This window comes from Vanacampus margaritifer, chromosome 1, assembly GCF_051991255.1.
Source record: "Vanacampus margaritifer isolate UIUO_Vmar chromosome 1, RoL_Vmar_1.0, whole genome shotgun sequence".
Classification (NCBI taxonomy): Eukaryota; Metazoa; Chordata; class Actinopteri; order Syngnathiformes; family Syngnathidae; genus Vanacampus; species Vanacampus margaritifer.
In genome coordinates, this window is record NC_135432.1 from 6,930,036 (window position 1) to 6,955,852 (window position 25,817).

General features: G+C 38.4%; 1 protein-coding gene across 2 annotated transcripts; it reads right to left on the minus strand.

Annotated features, from left to right (window-relative positions):
• Positions 1 to 1,934: 1,934 nt before the first annotated feature.
• slc9a8 (solute carrier family 9 member 8) lies at positions 1,935 to 25,646 on the minus strand. Of its 2 annotated transcripts, XM_077580959.1 has the most exons (16): positions 25,297 to 25,646; positions 22,839 to 23,023; positions 20,923 to 21,003; positions 20,136 to 20,194; positions 13,572 to 13,655; positions 13,082 to 13,183; positions 12,927 to 12,961; positions 11,019 to 11,162; positions 9,259 to 9,400; positions 9,009 to 9,114; positions 8,813 to 8,929; positions 7,251 to 7,333; positions 7,052 to 7,163; positions 5,346 to 5,566; positions 4,209 to 4,355; positions 1,935 to 2,921 (listed from the first exon to the last, which is right to left on the minus strand). In XM_077580959.1, exons 1-16 carry the CDS (start codon positions 25,530 to 25,532, stop codon positions 2,808 to 2,810), a joined length of 1,968 nt encoding a protein of 655 aa, XP_077437085.1. In that variant the 5' UTR covers positions 25,533 to 25,646; the 3' UTR covers positions 1,935 to 2,807. The 2 variants fall into 2 exon arrangements, with proteins under 2 accessions (XP_077437085.1, XP_077437076.1); XM_077580950.1 differs by having other exon boundaries at positions 12,927 to 13,183.
• Between the last annotated feature and the right edge of the window lie 171 nt (positions 25,647 to 25,817).

Genomic DNA, 25,817 nt, shown 5'->3' on the forward strand with positions numbered 1-25,817 from the left:
CTTTATTGTTCTCCTGAATGACATTTTCCATAAATTTTGCACTATTGTTATTGTTTCTAAGCTGAATGGCGCTTGACTGATGATTTCAGGTGTGTATTGTTGGGTGCTGGACGAATGTTGTTGTTTTTAGTACTATTATCATATTAAGTCAATCTTACCCCAGTATTGACAATTCCAAAAAATTTTCATATTTCCCCAATGCAACGCAACGCAAATGCTTCCTTTGTACAGTGCAAACAAACACGGATTGTATTTCTTTTGCATGTGACTATCATACAAACCACAAACCAGGCGGATTGTTTCAGTAGTCAAACGACATTTCATTACTTTTTGGAATCAAAATAATCTTCACAAATCAAATTACAAGGGTCCACAGTCCAATGCTTTTCAATGAGCGGAGATTTCCCAGAGAAGGACCACAATTTTGACTTGTGATGTAATCTTGGATATAATAATCTTTGGGGGCGGGGGTGTGGGCCCTTTGGGGTCATAAACAAACATGCCATTTCATAGCTTGACTGTCCAGCAAACTCATAGAGAATATACAGTATGTGGTATATTGACAAGGCTAAACTGCAAGGTTATTTTTTATATAACGAAACTAACGAAAAAACTAAAATTCAAGTTCAAAAAACAATTTCGTTAACAATATAAAATAAAAATGCTTTGTAAAAAAAAAAACGAAAACTAACTGAAACTACATTTTATGTTTACAAAACAAAAATTATAATTATAGCGAAAATGTCCTTCATTTTAGTCTTTGGTAATTAACTCTTTGACTGCCAAAAACGTTAAATAACGTTTAGTAAAATCCTATGGAGGAGTGCCAAAGACGTTAAAAGATGTTTTTTTCAAAACAGAGGTGAAACTAACTATTTTCTATTGTTGATTACTGAAAAACGGAATAAGGTAGAAACAAAAAAAAAATTCTGATGAAAGATGAGAGTCCAATCTTTCATTTGGCAGTATGTGTGTTTCCATAGTCCAAACACATAATTTTCTGTGGACCTTGAAAGATCAGTCAAAAATGCTTAAATCGGCTGGCACCCACGGCATCCCTTTTCTGAAAACATCTGGCAGTCAAAGAGTTAATACACGAGCACTTGGGGATGATTTGAAAGAAAGTGTGTCACACAAAAGTGTTGTCATCTAGCAGGAACCAATAGAAAAGCACCTTCAGATGACATCGCTCCTAGGCGACAAATTCGCCTGCTTTTTCATTTAACTCAGTCAAAATGCAACGCTAGGAATAAATGTTTTTTTTCCCCATGGTGTTTACTAAATATTGTGCACAAGTAATACACTTTAAAAAAAAAAAAAAAAAAAGAAAACTAATACTGAAATTAACTAAACCTATACATTGTAAATAACAAACTAATGAAAATTATCAGAACCACCCTGAAAACTAATTAAAACTTACTCAATTTAAAAATCAAAACAAAATAAAAACGAACTAAAATGAAAATTCCAATTCAAAACTATAATAACCTTGCTGAGAATCCAGACCAAGTAACACAGACAAACTGAAGGCTGAACCTCGATTTTCATGCCACCGCTGCCTTTTCATAGGTTGCATGATCACCCCCATTCAACCTATGGATGCAGTAATTCATGAAAAAGGGTTCAACTAATATTGACTGCATATGAATGATAAACTTATTTTTCAGAAGGCCATATCCATCTTTATGTAATTAGTTTTAAGGTGGCAAATTATGAAGAAAATCAACTTAAATCTTGAAGCATTCCCAACTGTGTCGTAAATCTCTATAATTCAAGATTTTCACTTTAGATTGAACTACGCTTCCACAATTATTGTAATTCACCGAGGACCGTATTATCAACATGGCATTGATGTTCAATGAGATCTTGTGAAGTTTCTCAAAGTTACAAAAATAAACGTTCAAGACGGCTCCCATGAAAGCAAACACTTCACATGATTTGAGTTTCTTTTTTATTCCCACGTTGCTTGAGGTGATTGTATAAAAGCATTTAAACCCACAAACATTCAAATAAATAAAAAGGAATTCATTTGTGCCGACCTTGATTAACGATGCAAACTAACTCTCCACAAGCCACAATTCCAGTTGTTTTTAATGCACAGTGTAGTGACAGGACGCTTGCCTGCGGATATAAATAAACATCAAACATCTCATCTGGGAGCCTGACTCAGAAATTACAGCAACCTCTAACGAGTATGAAGATGTTTTGTTTTTTTAATGTGTTCCTCTCGTCTTCTTTTTTTTTTTTGCCAAGAAGCCGGTGTGGGCATTGTGGCACACAAGACATTTTGCCCTCATTCTGTAAGCTTCAAATCATCAGTGGTGCATACAAAGTAAGAAACCTGTACATCAATATAGATTCTTAAAATTTAAAATGACACTATTGCACATTGTGACTGACGTAAATTCAACTTTCAATAAAGCAAAACCAGTATAAAAGAGAAAGGTCTTCATGTATTTCTTTACATTCAAAGAGTCTGCCCCTTCACAAAATGGCTCATCCACAGAACTTCCCATGTTCTGTCTAACATCAATGATGTGAATCAACCGCTTATTATGCTGCAGACAATGTGGCATTCAAATAAGGAACAATCCTTTTCACAGAAATATTTTGCCTCCAGTGTTTGCTAGTGCTGTTTTGCTGAACTTCCCCATGACAGAAAACATCCCAGCAAACTCTTCACATCACCATGACGGCAGATTTAAATAAAAAAAAGAAGTGCATGTGACTGAAGTCAGGTTCTACCGCTCACATGCCACGGAATATGTGAGCGCTTTTGTATTTTCATGTGGCGTGACGTGCTCACTTCACAGAAGCTCTGCCTCGTCATCGTCATCCTCTGAACCCGAGGGACCCTGACGAACTTCTTCATACCACTTGTTGGTTAGAGTTTTCATCTGGATCCGTCCGTGCATAAGGTCCTGTTGGAGACACAACGCTGTCAAATTCCAGAAGTTGTGTTGTTTCATGCAGTGCAAAAGCCTTCATTCTGTAAATTCAGTTCCTTGCCAAGCCTTGCAAAACTACAAACACTATAAATGTATCACACTGGACAGCTTCAAAAATTTCACCACGCATTCGGGTATAAAAGTCAACAGCACAAACGCAGTCTAATTACAGTGTAACTTTGAAATGTCACAACCTTATCAAAACTGAAAAGGCATGCAGATATTTTTTTTTAAAAAGTGGTCCTAAAACTTGATGGAGGGTTTGAACCCTGCCAGTTTCCTATGCACATCCACCAAACCCTTCTTTATTGATTTTTTTTTTCTCGAATCCAAGGCATAGGTATACTGGTGAACAAAATCATCAAATCTGGCTCTCTTTACCTTGAATTCAGAAAGTGTTGTGTTCTTGTATTCCTCATTTGCATGCAGTTTAAAGTAAGTGTTCCTTTAGTTTTACTACTTGTGCTGGACTAGAATTACTCTGACTCCCATCATTCAACTCAACTCTATATTTACAGACAACCACTGCTGTTTTCTTAAGATGGCACCCAGGGGGGCAGCAGTTACAATGAAAACAGCAGAGGCCCCAGAATTGAACCCTGTGGAACACCATACGTTCTGTTAATACATGTGAATTCATATTGCACATATTTGTCCGACAACTTTCTTTTTTTTGCTCGGCATCGTTAGTATGAAGCGATTCCAATAATAAAGAAATCGCAAGCTGTACCATTACAACAGCCACAAGTCAACTACCGAGTGCACCAAATTCCCTGCAGCATAGATAAGCCAAGCAATGTAGCCGATGATGGCCAAGCGGGGTGTATCGTCACGAATAATTGAGTTGGGTGTGTGTCTTGAGCTATGCCGAACCCGTTCAATCAAACACAGATTAAGAACACTGTTGTAGAAATTCTTAACATAAAAAAAGTTATACAAAAAGTGCAGCAGCTGAAGTACGTAAAAGTATCATTTAACCCTCTGGGATTCAATTAAATATCACAAAGGTTGCCTTTGAGTGTGGCTATACCAATCAATAAAAAAAAATAGCTTGATAAAACATTTTTTAATGTCCAGACTTTGTTTTGTACTTTTGTACTGGCACTTTTTTCCCTACTTAATGTTGTGTAAACACAAGATTGAAAAATCCATCATCCAGCCATATGCAGACTACTTTAATTGGCTTAAAGGATTGTCAGCAAAGTGATGAAGCGGCCTCCCACGAGGCGGAGGATTTCTGTCTCTCTCGTCATCTCTTACCTCCTGGGTGAGCCGTCGGGTGAAGAAGGGGTTAAGGTACTTAGCATCAAGCCACATGAAGCCCTTCAGATCCTGCCTCTGGAATATGTGAGCCTCGTATTCCTCCTCAGTCAGTTCTGATAGATGCTCCGACTCAACCGTATTCCCCTGGCGGAAGCGAGACGAGAGTGGGGGGACGGACAGATAAATAGAGAGCAATGAAAGAAGGAGAAGGGCTGACTAACCAGCCAGAGGCATAAAGGATGAAGGGAAGAAAGGTGGACTATGAAAAAAGGTCCACATGACATGGCTCGTGTCGAGATCACACTAAGGTGATTTTAGTTGTAGGGAGAAATGCAAGCTTAATTGATCTTGTTCCCTTTGGAGTCCATCGTTCACATTACAAAGACTTATATAGAAAAAACAACCTTCGCAATGACTTTAGTCAGTCTCTAAACTCATTTAAACCCCAAAACATTTAAATATGTTTTTTAATACTTTGCTCTTCACTCCCCAAAACCTTTTTTTTTTTTAATGCAACAGCATACAGAAGGCTTTGATGCCGCTTCTGACATGAAGAGGTGGCTTAAAGTAATGATAGTTATTACAAAAACGTCTAGCTGGTGGCAACAGAGTACAAGAGATCAGCCAGGGCCATGTTGCAAAAAGCTGTTTTTGGCACTGTTTTCACCAGGAATGTGAATAATGATGAAACATAGCTATAGTCTAATGCTAATTGCTAAACGAAAACAGATACAAATAATTAAATTTAATAATTTATTTCCTGATGAAAGAAGAGACTCTAATCTTTCTTTTGGTAGGTTCCATGTTTTTTTTTTTTTATAGCAATAGAACATAATATTTTGTGGGTCTTGCAAAATCAGTCAAAATCCACTAAAACAGCCAGGAGCGAATAGGGTTGCTTCAGTGAAAATGGCTGAGTGTGAATGAGTTAAGAGGCGTGTTTCTATGTGGTTTAACTGTGAGTCTGTAACGAGAGCACTTTACATTGTGCGAATCTCATGCTCTTTACAAACCATCCCCAAGCCTTTCATGTTTTTCCCTTCAAGAGAAACCCAACAGTCTGATGGCAGAAGATGAAAAGGATGGCACAGCTTGCATCGATGCAGCACATGCACACGCGCGCGGGTGCGTTACCATTTTCTGCGTCTTGCTCAGATTGACGTCCTTCTTGTTCTTGCGCCGCGACTGGCTATCCTCGATGTCCATGATGCGGATGAGTGGCATGGTCCCGCCCCCGAGGAGGAGGATAGTGAAGAGCACGATGATGATGGTGGTGGTGCCAATGAGTTGCCGCTTCTCAATGGGCTCCAGGCCAAGATGTAGACTCAAAGCATATGGGATAGCGCCTCTCAAACCTCAAACATGCAACAATAGAGGAGTAAGAGTGAGAGGCTATCATTGTTGCCCGCCCCCGCCCCCCCTCACCATATATCAACAAGAAAGTCTTTCATTAAAATGTGACAATGACTAAATTGCCTTGTCATGGTCCACGTTATATCATAACCATTTGTTTTGTTTTTTGTGTTGTGGGTGTCAAGCTGTGTGTGTGTGTGCTCCTCTCTGATTGGTAGCCCTTATCCCTAGTCAGGCCACCCATCACTGCAAGGGAGAAGCTCTGATTGGTATTTAGTTTCAGAAGTGCCACAAGATGCGCTGATGGACCACCAGAGTTTAAAAAGGTCTCAGATGCTTTCAGGGTTGGCTGGCTGTCAGTGTGTGTGTGTGGGGGGGTCTTGTTTAGTGGGGCCAACATTTCGGGATTTCGCAGAGTTGGGGGGCCCACCCGTCCATGTGGGGCCATTTTGCTGGGCCCCACAAGTTCAGACCTCTTCTTGAAGGTCTAGACTTGGTTTTAGAGTTCAGGTTTGAATTGGGTTATGGTTGAGGTTAGGGTAAGGAATAGAGGTAGGCAATCATTTTTGATGGTCGGGGTTAGGGGAAGGGGCTAGGAAATGCATTACGTCAATGAGATGGCCCCACAAAGATAGTAAAACAAATGTGTGTGTGTGTGCGTGTTAGTCCCTAGACTGCACACGTGTCGTTTTAGTGCATCATTTTAGTCCTTTGCCATAATTCGAAAATTTATTTTTTAGCCATTTCTCATTCATGTGTGTATTAGGACCTTGGCCATCGCCACCATCGTTTCATTCATTTAGTAAGAACATTTGTTTTTGCACTAAGAAAGTCGGGATTCGTCAGTGTTAGCAAATGGATGAGGTATTTGTGTATGTTGCCAGAACCATAACATCAACACCGTAGGTAAAAATGTAAATAGTTTGTCAGTATCTTTGTAAAGGCGGAATACTTTGATCCAGCGTTTGCGTTGGATCTCATGAAATTGTGTAAAATTAAATAATATTGTGGCTGGCCCATGTATGTATGTATGAAAAGTGGAAACCGGCAGATATCGGAAAAGAGCATGTGCTGACCACACCTATAATACCCATCTTTCGTCAGACATAATTAAGTAAGTGGCAGAGCTGGCAAGACAATTTAAGAAAATGACAGCAGATTGAGGCCACTGCCGATGTATTCCGTCTTTGTCCTGGGTAAACAGTTGTGGCATTAAAAAATGCAAATGATTAAGATGAGGGAACAAAATGAGCCAATTTTAAAAAGTGCAACCAAATCTTGATTTACGTGACGGCTGGATGGATCAACGCAGTTCCATTTGATCTCAACACTCTCAAAGGGATTCCAACCCTTGCGAGGTAAAATATCTCAAGAGCTTTTCGTAAGATCAAATGTTTGTTTTTTTATCGTTGTTTACAGCCCCAACAGATTAACGCATGACTTCCTGTTATTCTTTAGAAAACAAAATATTAATTGTCTCCCCTCACCACTGAACCACATGATGAACATCATCTTGGGTGTGATCTTGTGATCTCTGCAAAAGTTAAGGAGGAATGAGAGAGGGAAGATGTTGACGGCACGGCCTAGAAGAACCAGCACCTGGAATGAGACAAAATAAAGTTATTCTTGGTGTTATGGGAGGCTTAAACCACTGCCACCAATGTCAAGGTTAACAAAAGCACTTACGATGCACCATATGACAAACGATATTTCAAAGTTGTGTGGGAAGCTGAAGATGGATAGACCGAGGAATGCAAAAACGCATGTCTCTGAAAGGAAAAGGAAAACATACAACAATGTACAAATTAGTAGGGTTATATTTTGGAATTGTCATTATAGTTAGTTTTTATTTCATTTTGAATTTAGTTTTTTTATTTTAATTGTTTTTTTAGAACGTGTTTGTTAGTTTTTATTATTTTGTTCTAATGCTTCGAATTTATAGTTTTGATTAGACTTTGAAGCACAAAAAGTGCAGCGCTTCACACTACTTATCAAGATGCATCACAACCCTAACGTCTTAAATAAAGCTAGGGTGGTCTGCCTTTCCATCCCTTGTTTGCTAAATTGCCAACTTCTGAAGTAGATTTGTGGCTTGAATTCCTGTTGGGAAGTATTAAACCCGGTTGTACAGTGTAATATTTTTTTTTAAATATACTCAACAAAAATATAAAATCTACACTTTAGTTTGCTCCCATTTTTATGAGATAAACTCAAAGATCTAAAACTTCTTCAAAGTCTTCCACATACACAATATCACCATTTCTCTCAAATATCTAAATCTGTGATAGTGAGCACTACTCCTTTGCCGAGATAATTTATCCTACCTCACAAGTGTGCCATATCAGGATGCTGATTAGACCAATACCAAAATTTTGACTTTGATACTATACCTGCATAAAATACCGCGATACCAGTACTGAAACGGTACCTCGACAAAACTCTAAAATATCAGCAAAAACAGCAACATTAAAACTGACAGAAGAACTTCAAATTATTTTTTATTTGTTATTAATTCAAAATTTTTGGATGTATACATGTTAATTTATGTACATACTGTATATATTTATGTTTATACTGTATGTGCTTTCCATTTGCATGCCATATTCTTGAAGTACTGTACTTGACTGCATTTGATGTCTTTTGTTTTAAATATTGGCAATACATTGGCACTCCAATGACTCAATGTAACGTTGCTTGAGTGTGCGTGCATGTCTCTGCTCTACTGCTATGGAATTTTTTTTTTTTTGAGTTCATCTCATTAAAAAAGAGAGCAAAAACATAAGTGTTATGTTTATATTTTTGTTAAGTGTATAATTTTTTCATATAAACCAAAAAAGGAGAGCAATTGTTATCTAGCATCGTGTTTTGGGAGTTAAGCCACAAAAACAAGGAAGCCATAAAAAAAAAAAACACGCAAGCTTGTCGCTGAGAAGCGACATTATCTTGTGGCACTTTTTTAATGACTGCTCCTAGATGACGACGCTTCTAGGCGATACACAGTAAGAGGATCATAACTAGAATCAAGCCCAAAAGCTCATGTTTTCAATTAATTGACAGAGACTAAAACCAAGGACAATTTTGCTTATAATTATAGTCAGTTTCAATTGAGTTTTGTAAAAGTAAAATGTAGTTTCAGCTATTTTTCATTTTTAAAAAGCGTTCATTTTATTTCGTTAACGAAAATGTTATTTCGTTCACTAAAATAACCTTGGTGTTTAGTGATGGGGAACTGACGGGAATCAACTGACCGCACATAAAGGCCACTGTCCGTAACGTCTGCTGCATGAGGATCTGAGTGACAGGCGACAGGTTGTGATGGGTGTAATGAGACATCACGATTCCCGCAAAAAGGATGGACATAATTCCTGTGGATGGAGAGTGGTCAAGGCCCACATGAGATATTACAACAACCATACATGGTAAAAAAAGAGACTGTGCACCTACCAGACAGCTTAATACCCTCTGCCAGGCCGTAGGGAAGGTAAGCAAAGATTATCATCATGCCAAACTCGAGTGAGGGAGTCTTCCTCAAGTCAAAGTGTTTTAGAAACTGGTGTGCAAGTTAGGGAATATCAATAAGACCTCTTCAAGATAGAAAAAAAAACAAACACGGTGAAATTTCCCATCTGAACCTTACAAAAATAAATGTTCACTCCGTAAAATGCACAAAAACAGACCCAACATAAGTGGATACAAGAGCAGAGATGAGTCCTGTGAGGGTCCCCAAGGCAGCAGAACCAAAGAACATTTGGAGGAAATAACCCACTGCTTGCAGAAACGTCTCCCAGCCCGTTACCTTGCTTGTGTCTGAGCGGGAAAAGAAACCCTCTGCAGTGCTAAAAACATCAGACAGAGAAACCAAAACGTTAACAAAGTCTTCTTGTAATACCTTTGACTGACCCTAGAGGGCAGACAATCACCATCATTCTACTCTACAAATGCAAAGTGTGTGTTTGGATTACAGGGAGCGTAATCCTGCTATCAAAATCATGTTTACTCAACAGAGATCAACTGTATCATATAAGGCCTTTAATGACTCATAGTAAGCTAGGCGGCAATGTGGGACACATCAATTAGCAAGATTTAAAAATGTTCATAAAAAGTAATCAAATGTGATGTTTCTCAACAACTACACTTCAGTCTGACATTTCAATTAGTATCGAGAAACACCTAATTGCACGAGTGGTCCTTTACACTTAAGCTATAATGAGAGATGACTAGGGTTGTGCAATTAATTTAAATTAAATTACAATTTTATATATTACACTCCACAATTACAAAGTCAGCATAATCTGAACAAAAAAGAAAAGATTATTAAATACAAATTTTGAGATGTTTGAGTTGTTTAAATGTATACATTTGCACCTTTGTTTCACATTTTAAAATAACTTATTTAATACATTTTGTTTCATCCAAAAGGAACGTGCATATTTTTTTGGGACAAACCTTATCCAAAAAGAAAAGAATGTAAACAAATGTACATACATAACATAATAAAATATATATATATATATATATATATTTTTAGCTATGACATCATTGTTCTACCAGTATTCAATTTAAAAAAACAAGATTTTGTTCAAAAAGAGTGTAGGAAGAAGTAAAATTATAGTACTTATAGTGTTTCAAATAATCGTATTTGTCTTAATATTTTTTTACGTTTAAACAGTTTCTTGTTTTGTACCAAAAAATAAAAGATTGTCCTAATCGTTATTTCAATTATTACCAAAATAACCGTGACTAATATTTTTTTCATAATTGAGCGTTCCTACTATTACATATTAAACAATTACCAGCTGTCAAGACAACAGAGTACAGAACTATGGTATACTATTTAGGCATGCAACACGTTTATAATATATTTATCCTCTAAACAGGAAAAGGGACACTTGGTCAGATTTCACATGTAACTGTTTGCGATTAGAAGCTGGGATATTTTACCATCCATCCATCCATCCATTTTCTTGACCGCTTTTCCTCACAAGGGTCGCGGGGGTGCTGGAGCCTATCCCAGCTGGCTTCGGGCAGTAGGCAGGGTACACCCTGAACTGGTTGCCAGCCAATCACAGGGCACACAGAGACAAACAACCATACTCACAATCATACCTATGGACAATTTGGAGTGTTCGATTAACCTGCCATGCATGTCTTTGGAATGTGGGAGGAAACCGGAGTACCCGATGAAAACCCACGCAAGCACGGGGAGAACATGCAAACTCCACCCAGGAAGGCCGAAGCCCGGACTCGATCTCACGTCCTCAGCACTGGGAGGCAGACGTGCTAACCAGTCAGCCACCGTGCTGCCCCGGGATATTTTACCATACTTTATCATTATTACAGTTACCTTGGTTTAAAAAACAAAACAAAAAATGTGTTGAATTGTGTATGAGCAACTATTCTGCCCGGGATTGACAAATTTGCCAAGGCAGAAGAAAAATGCAAATGGACTCTTACTTTGTGAGGACGATGGAGACTGCATCGTTAAGGATGCTCTCACCGAACACCAACATGTTCAGAACGGGGTCCACGTTGAGCGCATTAAAGATGGCGATGGTAGCAACAGGGTCTACAGCCGAGATGAGTGAGCCAAAGGCAAAACTACAGCAAAAGAAAGGTCATTTTAAGCAAACGAGATGAATTGGTGATGTAGAAAAGTTGACTAGACACAATTTGAACAGCAAAAGGTGTACTACTATTTCAAGATTTTTATTCATTGAGGCGAGAAATCTGAGTAGCGAAAATAGCATAAAGGGCATCAATAAAACTTGCGTCCTGTGAGACATTTTAGATACAAAAAAAGAGAAAAAAAAGTCGAAACACTAGTGTTCAAATGCCACCTTGTAAAAGGTCCACTGATTAACCGCAACGCTCAGCTCTTCTGGAAGACTTTCCTGATGTTTATTTTTTCTTTTTTTCTTGCAGAAGCCCAACAACACTGACCGCTTTATAGAACGGTTCGATAATCCCTCCAGCTCGACCAAAGGCCTTTTCACACTGCGCTGCGTTGCACCCTCCCTTCACAAACCCGTTTGTTGTTTACGCTCAGCGACAGAACTCCGTGTTACGTCACACCTGGAAGCAATGCAGCATTCCGTCACGAAACCATGCCTGGATTTGAAATATTATCAACTATTATCAACGTCAGATGACGCATCCAATAGGAGAGGAGTTGGCGGAAAGATTTCAGAGTGCTCAAAGCAACAAAACAGCCATCAGGAAAAGCATCCACGCTACTTCCTAGTAGGCTCCTAAGCAATCACTTAAAAAATATGAGTTTGTACCGTAATGCCGTTTTTCATGTGCCCTGCCTGCAGTGAATATTAAGAAAACCAAATGCAGTGTGAAAAGGCCTTTAGGTGCCAGTTGCAGCAGTCTTTCGGTGATGAGCAGGATTGCATTTGCGCCAAACTTACCTTTTGGACTTATGGCCAAAAAAATAAAACTTTGAAATGTGTTTTTTACAGAATTTTTTGCTTTTTTTTTGTTGTTTTAATGGGGGGTACTGTAAAATAAGGCTCCTGTAGGGACACCCTATGGAGGCCCAAAACTGCCAACATTCAAAATAAATAAATGACTACATAAATAAATGACTAAAAGTGAAAATAAAAACTGATATAAAAAAATATAATTCAAAAATTAAATCCCAATATATATAAATAAATACATTTGTATTTAATTTTTGAATGATATTTTTTATATCCGTTTTTATTTATTTAGTCATTTATTTATTTTGAATTTTGGCAGTTTTGGTCCATACTGCCAGGACGAAATGTTATTCAAATGAGGGTTTGAGAGTCAAACCCAAGACACGCTTAGGACCGCCCCCTCATTTGAGTAACATTTCGTCCTGGCAGTATGGACCAAAACTGTCAAAATTCTAAATAAATAAATGACTAAATAAATAGATGACTAAATAAATGACAATTTTTAAAATAAAAACAAATCTAAAAAATATCATTCAAAAATTCAATACATATATAGATTTTATTTTTTATTTTTTAATTTCCATTTTTATTTTCACTTTTATTCATTTATTTATTTATTTTGAGTTTTGGTCCTCCATAACACCCTCTACCCCATAGCCCAGAAATGTGACGATAGCAGATTGCTTTTGTTTTTCAACATACAGTAGAAATAATACTAATACAATATAAAAAAATAAGTGCAACCCACATCTCTGCAAGTTTAGTGAGCAGTGGTTGAACTTGCTACTATTGTCATTGTAATAAACAAATATTTTTAAAAAAAAATACACAAAGCAGTGAATTACTATTTAAAAAAATCAAGTGTAGCGTATCTTTTGTATTCTACTTCTTTCTACAGTATTGCGATAAGGGCATTGACGTGTTGGGAAAGTCTTACCTATCTGTCATGGACATCTTGTAGATCACATCTGCCTGCGGGGGGGAAACCGAAAGGATACTGAGCACTGAGCAATGTGAATAATGAGGAAACACATCGCACTTTGAGACAAAGAGTTTTTTTCCATGACCAAATGTAGCATGAACACATCTGACCTGTCCAAGGAAGTAAATGCCTCCTCCAACAATAAAGGCAGAGATAGCCGTACCAATCACGGCAAACAGGGTGATGGAGCCAATGTTCTGGAAGAAGTTACCCTGAACACACATGGAGGCTCACCTTTAGTATTCCTGACATTAGTTTTTTTTTGTGTCACAACAATACTAGACAGTATGACTGGGAGCCATTTAAATAAAAACATAGTTTGTGATGTGTATGTGTGACTTGCTTTAAATCAATTTAGTAAAAAATTGCAAAAACAGATGTATTTATTTATTTTAGAAAGTGCAGAAATGCTTGTGCCTGACTGCTCATGAATAAGCAAAAATCCTGCTCCCTGCATAGGGTACTGTTCACTGTTTATCAACATAACTATGAAGCAGTTTGCTCGTCATTACCTTGTGCAGACTCTTGAAGTTACACAAATGTCATTGGCAGTGAAAAGCAACGCTTGTATCACAAACTCATTATTCTGCTGTACTGTACCTTATGTAAAGAGTATCCCGATTCAAAGATAATTGGTGGTAGGAGCAAAAGGAAGAACATATTGGGTCGGAACATTTCCTCCTCCTTTTGGAAAACAAAAACAAGAAAAGTCATAATTAATTAACATTTCACGTTACAAAAGCAATAACCCAACCCATTTAACATTTAAAGGGGAAGTCAACCTTCACGCCAATTTGCATGTTGAGTTTCCCTAGAGCTACAATGATGGCTTTTTCACTCAGTATTCATTTGCTTAGTCACTGTTAATTGTTAAAGAGGAAGTCAACCTTAAATGTTTCTTGACAATAATATGTTATGTGACCCCACTAGTCTAAATACAGTATTCTGGTTAATATTGTGTTAGTGGTATATGAGTTATCCAGCAAAATCCAGCTGTTTTTATCCATCTCAGGGTGCGGCAATTTTGCCACTTGCTGTCGACTGAAGATGACTTCACAGTAGTAATTTTGATACTAATCAGCACAGAAAATGAATCGAACGCGTGCTTCCTGTTCATGCCAAATCCACCACAAATATTTCCTATTCATTTCACCGGTGGCTGCAATAATCAGCTGACTTTAAACTTGGCTGTGGACGGGGGAATTTGAGGAAGCGAGGAGCCAATCGTGAACGGCAAGAAGCAGTGCTTTATCTGACAGGGCATATTAGCATGTTTGCTTCTGGATGGCTTGCACGCACACGCAGGCGCACGGCGAATGCCAGCACATTCTTGCATGCATTTTAACAGAAGTACAAACAGACTCACACGTACTATAAAAAGACACGTGAACTCCCCCCTAAGAATAATCCACGCACACACATACGCAATCCCTGCCACCTCAACTTTCTGATCATTTCGGTGGTATAATGAAATCATTGTTGCATCTCGGCTAAATGGGCCAGCCGAGGTCAGGCGTAGGCATCATGTGCCCGTGCATTGCTCTCTGATTGCTACTGAGTCTGTGCATGATAGACCATGTGTTCTTGCATGAACGACTTTACTGTATATGAGCTACGAACACACGCACGCATATGGACTAGCAAGGGGATGTGATGCACATGCATTATCTGCCCGAGCATTGCATTCACGTGAAGGTGGATGTAAAAATCTATAAATTGAGCAAGAAGGGGCCGAGCAACAGACTGTGCAGCAGAATGTCCATAATTCCTCTTAGTGCATGTTAAACTCAATACAGAGTGTGCATTAGAAGCAAAAGAAGCAACAATCTATTTCTGGGTGGTGGCTGACTGGACATTTGTATCAGTTTTCTGTCAGAAAGATCGAAGAGGGCCGGTCCATATTTAGTCCAGCTAGTCAACAATCTCTCCCTTTGTGTATAGGCAGCAGTCTTGACAGCTTGTTCGAGCCTCTGTGGCCCAATGACCCCACGAGCAGATGGAGGCGAACACAGTCTGCAGTCATCAGCTCCAGGCACAGCACACCCATGACGAACAGGGATGGGAAACTGACCCCTTGTGGTGAAGGAGGCCATAGTTTGAGTTTTTGGTACCTGAGCAAAGCACACATTGTGCAAGGTTATTTTTTAAAGAGGAAGTCAACCCCCAACCCCCCAAAAAATCTTGACAATAATATGTTCTATGCAGCCCCACTAGTTTAAAAAAGTATTCTGGTTAATATTGTGTTAGTGGAATATGAGTTAAGCAGCTAAATCCAGCAGTTTTTATCAATATCAAAAGGCGGCCATTTTGTCAATTGCTGTTGAGTGAAAATAACATCACGGCTGTGGTCTCAGGTAACAACCAATCACAGGTCAGCTTCAGAAAACAGGGGCTCTGTGATTGGTCGTAGCCTGAGCCCTGAGCAACTATGATGTCATCTTAAGTCAACAGCAAATGGCAAAATGACCGCCCCGAGATGGATAAAAATGGCTGGAATTCGCTGTATAACTCGTATTCTGGAGGGAATCTTTGAATGTCTCACGATTCGATTCGATTCTGATTTTTGGGGTGTGCAATTCGTTTCAGAATCCATTTTCGGTTAAGAATGATTTTTGATTCAAAATGATTTGATTGACAATGATTTTTGCTTCAATTTATAGATGTTCAAGGAATCATAATGATCTACTCCAGTCGGATTCGCTAATGCTAACTAGTGCGCTACTCGCGGCACTTTTATCACTCAAAAGAACGGCTCCACGCTGCAAAAAAACTACTTTTATTGGAATAACTTGATCATGACTTTTTCCTTCTACTCTCCAATGTGGCTACAACTTAACAGTGTATCAAACCGCGTGGAACCACACTGCCCCTAAGTGGCCAAATCAGGTACAACATGAACAGCGCCCCCAATAAAGGCATACACAAACAAAGGGAAGACAGTATAAAATAATTTAAATAAAATCGATTTTGGGACATTTAAAATCAATTCTGAATGATAATCACGATTCTTATGAGAATCAACTTTTTGGTACACCCCCTAATGTTTAGACTAGTGAGTTCACATATAACATATTATTGTCAAGAAATGTTTAAGGTTGACTTCCCCTTTAAATCATTTCTTTGTTGCTACGCTACCAGGATTATGTAAAACCGAAATGCACCATAGTGTGTAGATCACTGGCATGGCGGGCCAAGGAAGAACCCATTCAATTGCTTTGCCACCAGGTAACTAACTAAAAAAACTTTTTTTTCAGACCTATATGAAAAAGGGGCTACCTAATTAAAAAATGACGACAAAATAATACAGTGCTGCTGGAAATTAACAGAGAAGCTATTTGCTAGCAATTAAAAAAAAAAAAAAGACTAGAATTTTTGGCCTTTCATTGATTTTTGTCTATTCGATAACTTATTCAGGACTTAAACCCCAAAACAGCATGTTGACACAAATCTACACTACTCGAACTGAAGCCATTAAAAAGTAGGTCAAGCATGTGGATTGCACATAGAGAATGTTACGTTAGAGACCGACTACTCTTTTGCATACGTCCTCATTCGGGTGCGAGAAAAAGCAGCCATTCAGAAATTCCTGTACGTTACCGCTCTACCGGAACGTTGCCTTTCAGGGAAAGTGAAAGGTCAAACACGAATATTAACATCTGAGACTGAGGATGGTATGTCATGCATGCACAGCAGCTTGACAGCCATAATTCTGCATGCGTGCACAAGTTTAATGGCAAAATAAAAGAATGTGTGCTGGAGTGACTAGGCACACACATAAAGATAGTCTGCAACAATTAAAAGGTAAAACAAAAAAATAACTAAATTGAAGTGAAAAAGGAACATTTTATGACAAATACTGGTAATAAAACTCACCTGGTTCATTTTAGTATCATTATTTAAAAGAGGGATAAAATACATGATCGCTCACAAGTGCTATGATCAATAATCTATATTGTAAATATTTAACTATATTACATTGTATTGTGTGTGTATTTGGATTTGGTTTTATTTTGCTTTCTTTTACGCTGCTTTTTACAGCCAGGTCGGCAATGTCTTAATTTATTTATACGGATAATACATGTTAAATCAGTCATTGCTAGACTGCCCTGCATGTGAAATTGTGAGGGAATCAACTGGTTGTAATTGATGATGTTGCAGACATAATAGATCATTACATTTGGAGAACAAAGAATTGTGACGAAAACACAGTTTAACCCATCAAGGCCGGGAGCACGTGACCGCGCTTCTCCCTTTAAAGCCGGGAGAGCGGATATGTCATTTTGTTTTGTTTTGACCAATTTTTGATCCCTTAGCCGATTAAATGCATCAGAATATGCACGAGAGGATGACGTGGGCCTCGTAGCATGTCCTGGAATTTTATTCGAGCATTAATGGTTGATGCAGATTCGCGGGAGTTATGAAATAAATGACGCGATTGACAACGTCGCGGGAGGAATTTGAAGTCGACAGTGACATACTGTTAAGAAATATGTTTGTAGACGATGAGGATGTTGAAAATTTTTAAGACCTTGGAACGGAATGGACGACGAATAATTACCACTCGTTCCCCCGAGGTTATTACAACTGCGCTCCATTGTTGAAGGTAAATAAATATATATGGAGTTATATACCCGCAGATGCAACATTTGTTTGTTGATATATATATTTTTTATATTGTAGGCTTATAATAATAATAATAATAATAAACTTAGGTTTGTGTGAACGCCACAGGTGTAAGATCTCAAATGTTTTTGGAATTATGTTTCTATCTGCTTCAGGAGCTGCGATATCAATTATTTGAAATATTGTTGAATTTCCAGGAAAAGCCTCAGGTTTTCAGGGGTGACTCAAAAAGTCACCCATAGGTTTTAGAGGCATGTTTTGCCAGGCGCTTTAGGCCTTTAATGGGTTAAAGAGGACTATGCCAACCACAGCAAAAGTCTAAGCAGGGTGAAGGATGGAGATGAGTGAGACATTTTTGCTCAGGTTCCACTGAAGCTCCACGGTGACATGAGGGGGGGGGGGGCTGAAACCACAATTAAAACCGCTCTCTCTGTGTTTGACTTCTTCCTGTGATGAGATCTGATGGGGGGGGGGGGGGGGGGGGCATGTGTTGCCCTTTGGGACTCGAAATACACCAGAATCGTTAGAAGTAAACCCATGACAACGAGACAGCTAAACTAGGAGACGAGAGATTGTATTCACTAATGTAGCTTGATGTATATGCTTTTTGTTTTCTAGTTTTCAGAACTCAAGGCGAATGAGAGAATTCATAATCCAAAAGAATGCAAAAGGGATTTTTTTTTTTTTTAATGTGCTGGACTGTTGGGATACAAGTGCAGATGGGGGAGTTTGCAGGAAAGGGCAAAGAAAACAGATTGGTGGGGAAAGGCAAGGGCATAGCCTGGAATGCCAGGATGCGGCTGCCTCGGGGGCCCGTACACCCTTGCTGCTTTGTGGAGGGATGCTGCAGGCTTGATAGATTTGTAAAATGGGCCAACTTTGGAAACATGCTCGCTGAGAGAACGAGTGCGAGAAAGAAAACGCTTTCTTCTAGGATAGCTACAAGCATAAAGGAGAATACGGTCTGAACCCTCATTTAAAAAAGATCCGTTAAAAAACAGAATTAAGGGAACAGATTTCTGCCGTTGAATATGACGGTGAAAAAGCATTTACGGCTTTGCAACATTTTAGAAGACTTTGCAGATGAAAAAAATGTTGTGGTGCCTTAAAATAAGAGTTTAATTTTTTCCTTGACCATGCTTGTAACTCAAAATAAGCAAAAATGAATAGAAATGCCATTAATCCATTTCAGCCTTCTAAAAAAAAAAACTAAAATATTTTTGTAATGCATTTTTTTAAATTAAATGGTCATTTAAAAATAATAGAAAATAGCACCCGATAATATATTTTAGAAAACCATACATTAATGGCAGTTAAACGCAGAAAATTTAATTTTGAATCGCTATTTGCTACTGCCACCTGTGGCCGAAAAATTAAACTGCACCCTTCTCCACGTACACGATACGCGCATGACATCACATCCACAGACAGAGGGTGTGAAATTCAAACCTGAATCCAGTCTGAAAACTACTGGCCAGAGGCTTGCCGGCGTACGCATTGAGAACATCTTATGTGTCAATCTACTAATTACAAGATATAGATAAATGGTCTCATAAAAAGGCTATTGTAAAGATATTTTGGGCAAATTGTTAAATAGAGCAACTTTAAATAAAGACAATTAAACCATTTTTTGTTAGTTCTACTTCATTGAACATTTTGCTGCTCATTCTGCGCCTCAGAGACCTAAAAGAAAACACGGATAAACAGTACTGGATTGTAGACTCAGCTCCTCTTTCAATTTCTCAGTACAGCAATAATATTGGTCTTTCTTTGCAGAGGATAAAGATTATATGTCTGTGATTATTGTTATATTATCTGTTTACATGCGTTGCTTTTTATGTAGCCGTAGATGCTAACTTTTATGTAGCCATAGATGCTAACTGTTAGCCTGTGTGCCCATAGACTTTTCCCATTGTATCTTAGCAGTAAGCTAGCAGTTATTAAGTGGTTCGGTGACAGTAACCTTCAGCTGAGAGTGGCAATAAACAGCTTGGAGATTCTTTTTTTTGTGGAATACTAACTATTTCTATTTGCCAAACTGTTTATGGGGTAATATTTTGGGGATTTCAGAACACAGGTACTCGAGACAGAATAGGATTGAGGGGCTCATGTTGCTAGGGTCAATGACTACACAGAACCCTGAGGGGCCCTAGGTAGAACGCAAAAAAAAAGAAAAGAAAAAAACCCACAATGGGTCCCTGTGTGTACAAAACATTGACATAACCTGTCCCCTCCATCCCCTCTTTCTCTCTATTTCTCGCTCTTGTTCATTCATTCTTTCACTCAATAGTAGAGAATGAGGAATGTTAATTAAAGGCTACAAGCTGCAAAAGAAAAACAATAGGGGGTACAGCCAGGGCTCCGAGGGAGAATGAGTGAGCAACAAACAGCGTGGGCAGGTATCAAGAGCGGAAATCTAAGATTTATGACAAACACTCAAGACAAGGCTAAGAAAGCCCGACAAAAAAAAAAGAGACTGAAAAATGGAAAGAACGTGTAAATGCAAAAACATGTACACATTAAGGACGAGTCAAACTTTACCTTCCAGTTGGCCAATTCTTGGAACTCAATGATCTTAATAAATCCTCCCATTAGAATCCCTAAAGAACATAGACACAAGAGCACAAAAGACAGTACCTACTTTTAATATATAAGAGCGTTTCAATTCAACCATAATGCAGATGAAGCACGAAATAGAGGCAAGCAGACAGTTTAGAGGTTTCATTCACATTCACTAAAACGGTGATTAAACACAAAAATGTGTGGAGAGCACTGAAAGAGCAAGATAATAGCGAAACTATAAATGTAAGCATCAAAATGATTTAGCGTTACAGATATGCAGACAGGTTTGATGGATTGGGATGGCGAGAAGGAAGGCAGACAATAAGTGGATGAGAGGGAAGAGATAAGGAAGGAAAAGCAATGTATTGTTATCGCGCCTCAGCAGAGTCCTGCTCCAAACACGCTGACATCTCAATGCAGTCAAGGGGTCAGGGACAAAAAAGGAAAAGCCCTTTGGGTTCGAGACAGATGCAACACTGAGTTTGAGGGAGTGCAACTTACCAAAATCATACATAGGGTAGAAAAAAAGCCGATTGGACTTGAGGTAGCGCAACAAACGTGACGTGACCTCACATGACCCATTTTACTATGAGGCACTTTCTAAAACTTAGTAAAGGTCTTAATGATGCAGCAAATTATGGTTTGTGTGAGTGTGCCATTAGGCGCATAATGCATAATAATTTTTCAGATAAAAAACAAAACATCTGTGTTTAAGACAATCGGTCGCGGAGGGGAAAAGGTTTTGTCAGATTAAACAGAAACTCACCAAGGGACACAACAGCAACACTCTCTGGTAGAAAATGTAGCTTGAATTTGATAAGCAGATGAACCAAGATGATGCAGATACCTGTGTTAACAAATAGGAGCAAAGAGCAAAGAATGAATCGTGGTGCTCCTCACAGAGATGGGGAAAAAAATATTATTTTGTATGAAAAAAGCATAAGTAAGCAAGTTTGACGTCATCTATTTGCCTATTGATACCAGCCGTTTTCAAGTTTGACATTTGGTCAGCCATCATCTGGGGTATTTTTAACTGGTGATTAGTTTATTTGCTAAGAGGGTGAAGTTGTTGAGTATCCTGATTAGCCATTCACAGGGCAGCCTCACCCTAATGCATATCCTGCAACCTACTTATGCTAAAAGGAACTAAAATCTTTGGAATAGAGTCAGTGCTTCACTGACTCAAGTTTACCTCTAAGTCCATTACCTGGATTTACATGTGACAATCATATGCAATCACTAGAAATTCCGAGGTGAGGTTCCCAAGGGAGAGGCCCTGTGGCCTTGTCAGGGAAAAATTATCCACACTGGAATTTCTACACCTGTTCTTATAATATTTATAGGTGATATTGTATCCAAATGAAATTCTGATACTGTACATCGAACTTGTCTTTGAGTTAGGGGTGTACCGATCGATCAGCCGGAAAAATTTATCGGCCCCGATTTCCTTAATTTTGGGGGATCGGTAATCGACCGACCCCTAAAAAATAGACCGATCTTATCTCTCTCCTTAGAGGTCTGAAAAAGTATTCTCTTCTGCTGAGATGACTAATAGGCTTTTATTTGTATTTGAGAGAAATACTTAATGTGCATTTTTTTTTTTTTTTGCATTATTTCACAATTATTGTTCAATGTTCAATAAAACAAGATTGGAACACTGAAGGTGGCTGCTTATTATGAAAAAAAATCGGGATCGGCAAAAATCGAGATCGGCAGGTCAGACTTTTTAAAAGATCGGGGATCGATGATCGGCCGGAAAATTGTGATCGGTGCACCCCTATTTTGAGTATTTAAAGCTGCTCTATGTAGGAAATTGAGTTTCAAATGTGTTTCGTGTAACTGCAAAATTAAACTGCACACTCCCTTCTTCTTGTGCACGCTGCGCGCACAATTTTATTACTGAAGACTCAGCACAGAGCACACTTGTAACTCTCCCGATTCGTGCTGGAGACCCCCAAATCTTAACCCTTGAACCCACTTCTCCCACTAATCGCCCGATTTTACAGGGAAGTAAACAGTTTATATTGTGGGGAATATTTGACGCAGTATCTGGCTAAACCTGGCCCTGCTTGCATGGTAGGCAGTCGGTTATAAGACTCCCGCTGGAGTTGGCAAGTATGGCACAGAGGCTGGAATCGTCATAACCAATTAGCGATGTTTACAGAGATAAAAAAAAAAAAAAGTTTTAGACGGCCGTGAATGCTCTTGGCATAGTAGCGTTCACATTCCGCTAGCATTCTGTAGCTACAATAGACTAGCAATTTCAAATAAGGCGGCTGAATAGATCATTACGAGAATGCGTATGATATCACATCTGCAAACAAAGGGGCGGGAAATTTAAAGCCCAATCCAGTATAGAAACTATTGGGCCAGAGGTTTGCAGGAGTAGCCATTGTGAACATCTAAGGTGTTAATCTGCTAATTAGAAGGTAATAGATAAAAAGTCTACTGTAAAGATATTTTTGGGCAAAATCCTACATCGAGCATGCCATTATTTAAAGGTGTCACTGTATTAAGTGCCTGCAAGAACTCTAAATTGTACACTTTAAAGACCATAATATCCATAACAGATTGAATTACTTAATCCTCTTGACCCTGTATGCTCCAAGTACTTACACATCCTGTCTGGACTATATTGTTGCTCACGGCTACAACAGAGATGAACACAATGAAGCAACCTACCAATAACTAGAAGGCTAAAGAATATGGTCAACCCATTGGACTGCTCTTCTTCTTGGGCCTGGACTCCCGTTTGCACGGGCAGAATGGCTTTGGGGTTCGGCGGTGCTGGCATTGTTGGCTTGGTTGATGATGATGTTGTGGAGTGGTTGGATTCATTTGCAAGGTTCTCTGTGCCATTACTCTTGCTACAAGGAGAAAAGCAGAGCACTAGGAGTTACTCAAACTCTTCTTAACATTGTACTTGTCAGGGTAGTTTTAATGCAACATACTTTTTTTTTTTTTTTTACATTTACTTGAGTATTTACTTTCACTACACTACACTGAGATACATTTTGCTCGCTGCTTATATTTTTATCTACCAGTATTAATTACTGCTTACGTGATCTATTTTGGGTCATCACACACACTTGTGTCAGATGACTGTACTGTATACCCAATCCAATGTAACTATTAGTGACGTTTGACTGCATTTAACCAATCAAACAGAGCAAAGATTTTCAAAATGACTTGTTTTGGTGGCAGAAATCTCTATTTACCTTAAAGGTAGGTGGGAGGATAAGCACTAAAAAAAAATGCATATATGTACTATGAAAAGAACAGCTACGGTATTCGCTGTCATCATCATGATGTTACCCATGTCTCTCTAAAAATGTTGACCTTCCAGCCTACAAGAACTCCACACAAGGGGATGTTAATGGTCTGCGTTTGCAAAATGTAATGCTCTGTGGAATAAAACCAGCAAGTCCTTCACCCAACCCAATTAGACCCATTTAAGATCGCTGTTCCTTGCTGTAGAAAGGGTTTTAGCGCATTCACAATGGAGCTGACAGAAAATCCAGAAAAATCTCCATTGTATGCAATTGTAGATAAAGTTGGCACAATTTGCATTGTTTTTTGAGTAATGAATCCGATGCCAGCATTGCTGGTAAATGTGGGTGAATCCACCAGTCGAAGTTCAGTATAATCAATTTATGTGATTAATTATCTTAGCCTAGGGGACCTATCCGCTTTATGCGGCTCATCATGTGACCTATAACCAGGAAAATATGACTGCCTGTGCATGCTGCGATAACTACACAGTAAATTCTGTAGAGTACCGTAAATTTGAATATATATTAGGCTAATATTTACACTTGTAAGAGAGGGAAAAAAAGGATTGGGGGGGAAAAAAGTCACTCAAGGGTTAAGTAACAAACTCACGACCTTCAGAAAACCGCCACACTACCACCTGAGTTATGCTACTCCTACTGTTTGCTTATCTCCAAGAGGAGACCAAAACTATGTTTTTGGTCTCTTGGAGTTACGAAGGTTCCAGTTGACATGAGCAATATACTAACACAAAAGCAAGAGCTGTGTGGCTCAGGGAGTAGATCAGCTGTCTCCCAAGCTTAAGGCCGTGAGTTCATTCCTCAACCCTTGAGTGACTTTCTTTTTTTTGTATTCTTGATTTTACTCTCTTCTAAGTGTAAATATTACGCTAAAGCGTAGTCTATTTGGTCCCACTCTAAATAGAGTCAAATTTACTCTACAGAATTTACTGTATAGCTGTAGCATTAACTACAGCCTGACAGAAATTGCCGGTGATTAAATAAGCTATATCGTTTACTCTAATTTGAAGGCTGTTTTTTTTAACGGTGATACCACACAAAAACATTCCTCAAAAGGGCCATTTAACCACACAAAAAGCTACATTTCTCAGAAACACATAGTTCAATTTTCACAATTCTTGCTGCTTGTACTCAGGTTGTTGTGGTCATTCCAACCAGACTTTGCATTTTGACAGATTTTCTTTTTTGGGAAATCCTGTCACGTTGCTATTGTACACATGCACATTTGTGTACCAGGGTTATTATAGTTAGCGAAAACTAAAGCAATAACTACTAAAACATTTTCTTTAACAAACAAATAAAGCATTTGAAAAATTAAAACTTAAACTGTTTATAGTTAAAAGTGATATGATCAGCAATATTTGAAATGACATATTCCTAGTTCATATTTTTCACTATTTTGTCTATTTGACGTTCAATCACTATTTATATAAATTAAAAATAAATACATCGGAAGTTACTCACCAATTACTCAGTAAATGAGTAGAATTTTAATCTATACATGCTTACTCTTATTCAAATAATTATTTGGAGGACTATATTTTACTTGAATCATATTCTAAACAGTTGGTAACTCTCTCTTGTCAATAGTTGTTTATCAGAACCACAAAACATTCTTAAAACGTAACCGATGCATTTTGTAGTTCGTCAAATTCAACAATGGCTTCTTATTGTGATCTCAAACGCGAGAGTTCAAATTCGTTGCGACGGTTTCTTACCAATGGCATTGACAAAAATGCAAGATATCCTTCAATTAATTTCGTTCATCTAGTTCTATGCTTTTATTTTATTTATTTTTTAGTAACATTGCGAGACCCATAAGCTTCTCCACAAAGCACATAAGCTCAAACCTGATAGCAGCAATGTCTTGGGGTCGGCCGAGTAAATCATCTTGAAAGCCATGTTTGGTCGATGAAAACTGGTTTTCAGAAACAGAAATTGAATCATCCTTATGGAGAGCGTCCCTTTCCGCGTTCTTTCTCTCGTGCACATCCAAAGTCTTTGCAATATCTGTTCGCTTTGACAAGCACGGGTAAATAACCAAAACAAACAATAACAACAAAACGCGAACTCTAGTGGTTTCCATTATTATACACAGCGGTTCAAACAAGAAAACGAATGTTTGTCCTTAAAAAGACTGACAATTCCATGTCAGCACCTCCATGTCTGTTATTATTCCACTTCCTGAGTATGTTAATGGGAGTTGTAGTTTCTACTTTTACACGCATGCGTGGTGAACATAACAACGTAGTTAAATGGCGCTTTGCTCTTAAAGTATGTATATATATATATAGTTGAGAGAACTATTCAAGTTTCAACATGGGAAAAAAAATAAAAAAATATATATGTATATTGAGGGTTAGATTAAGTG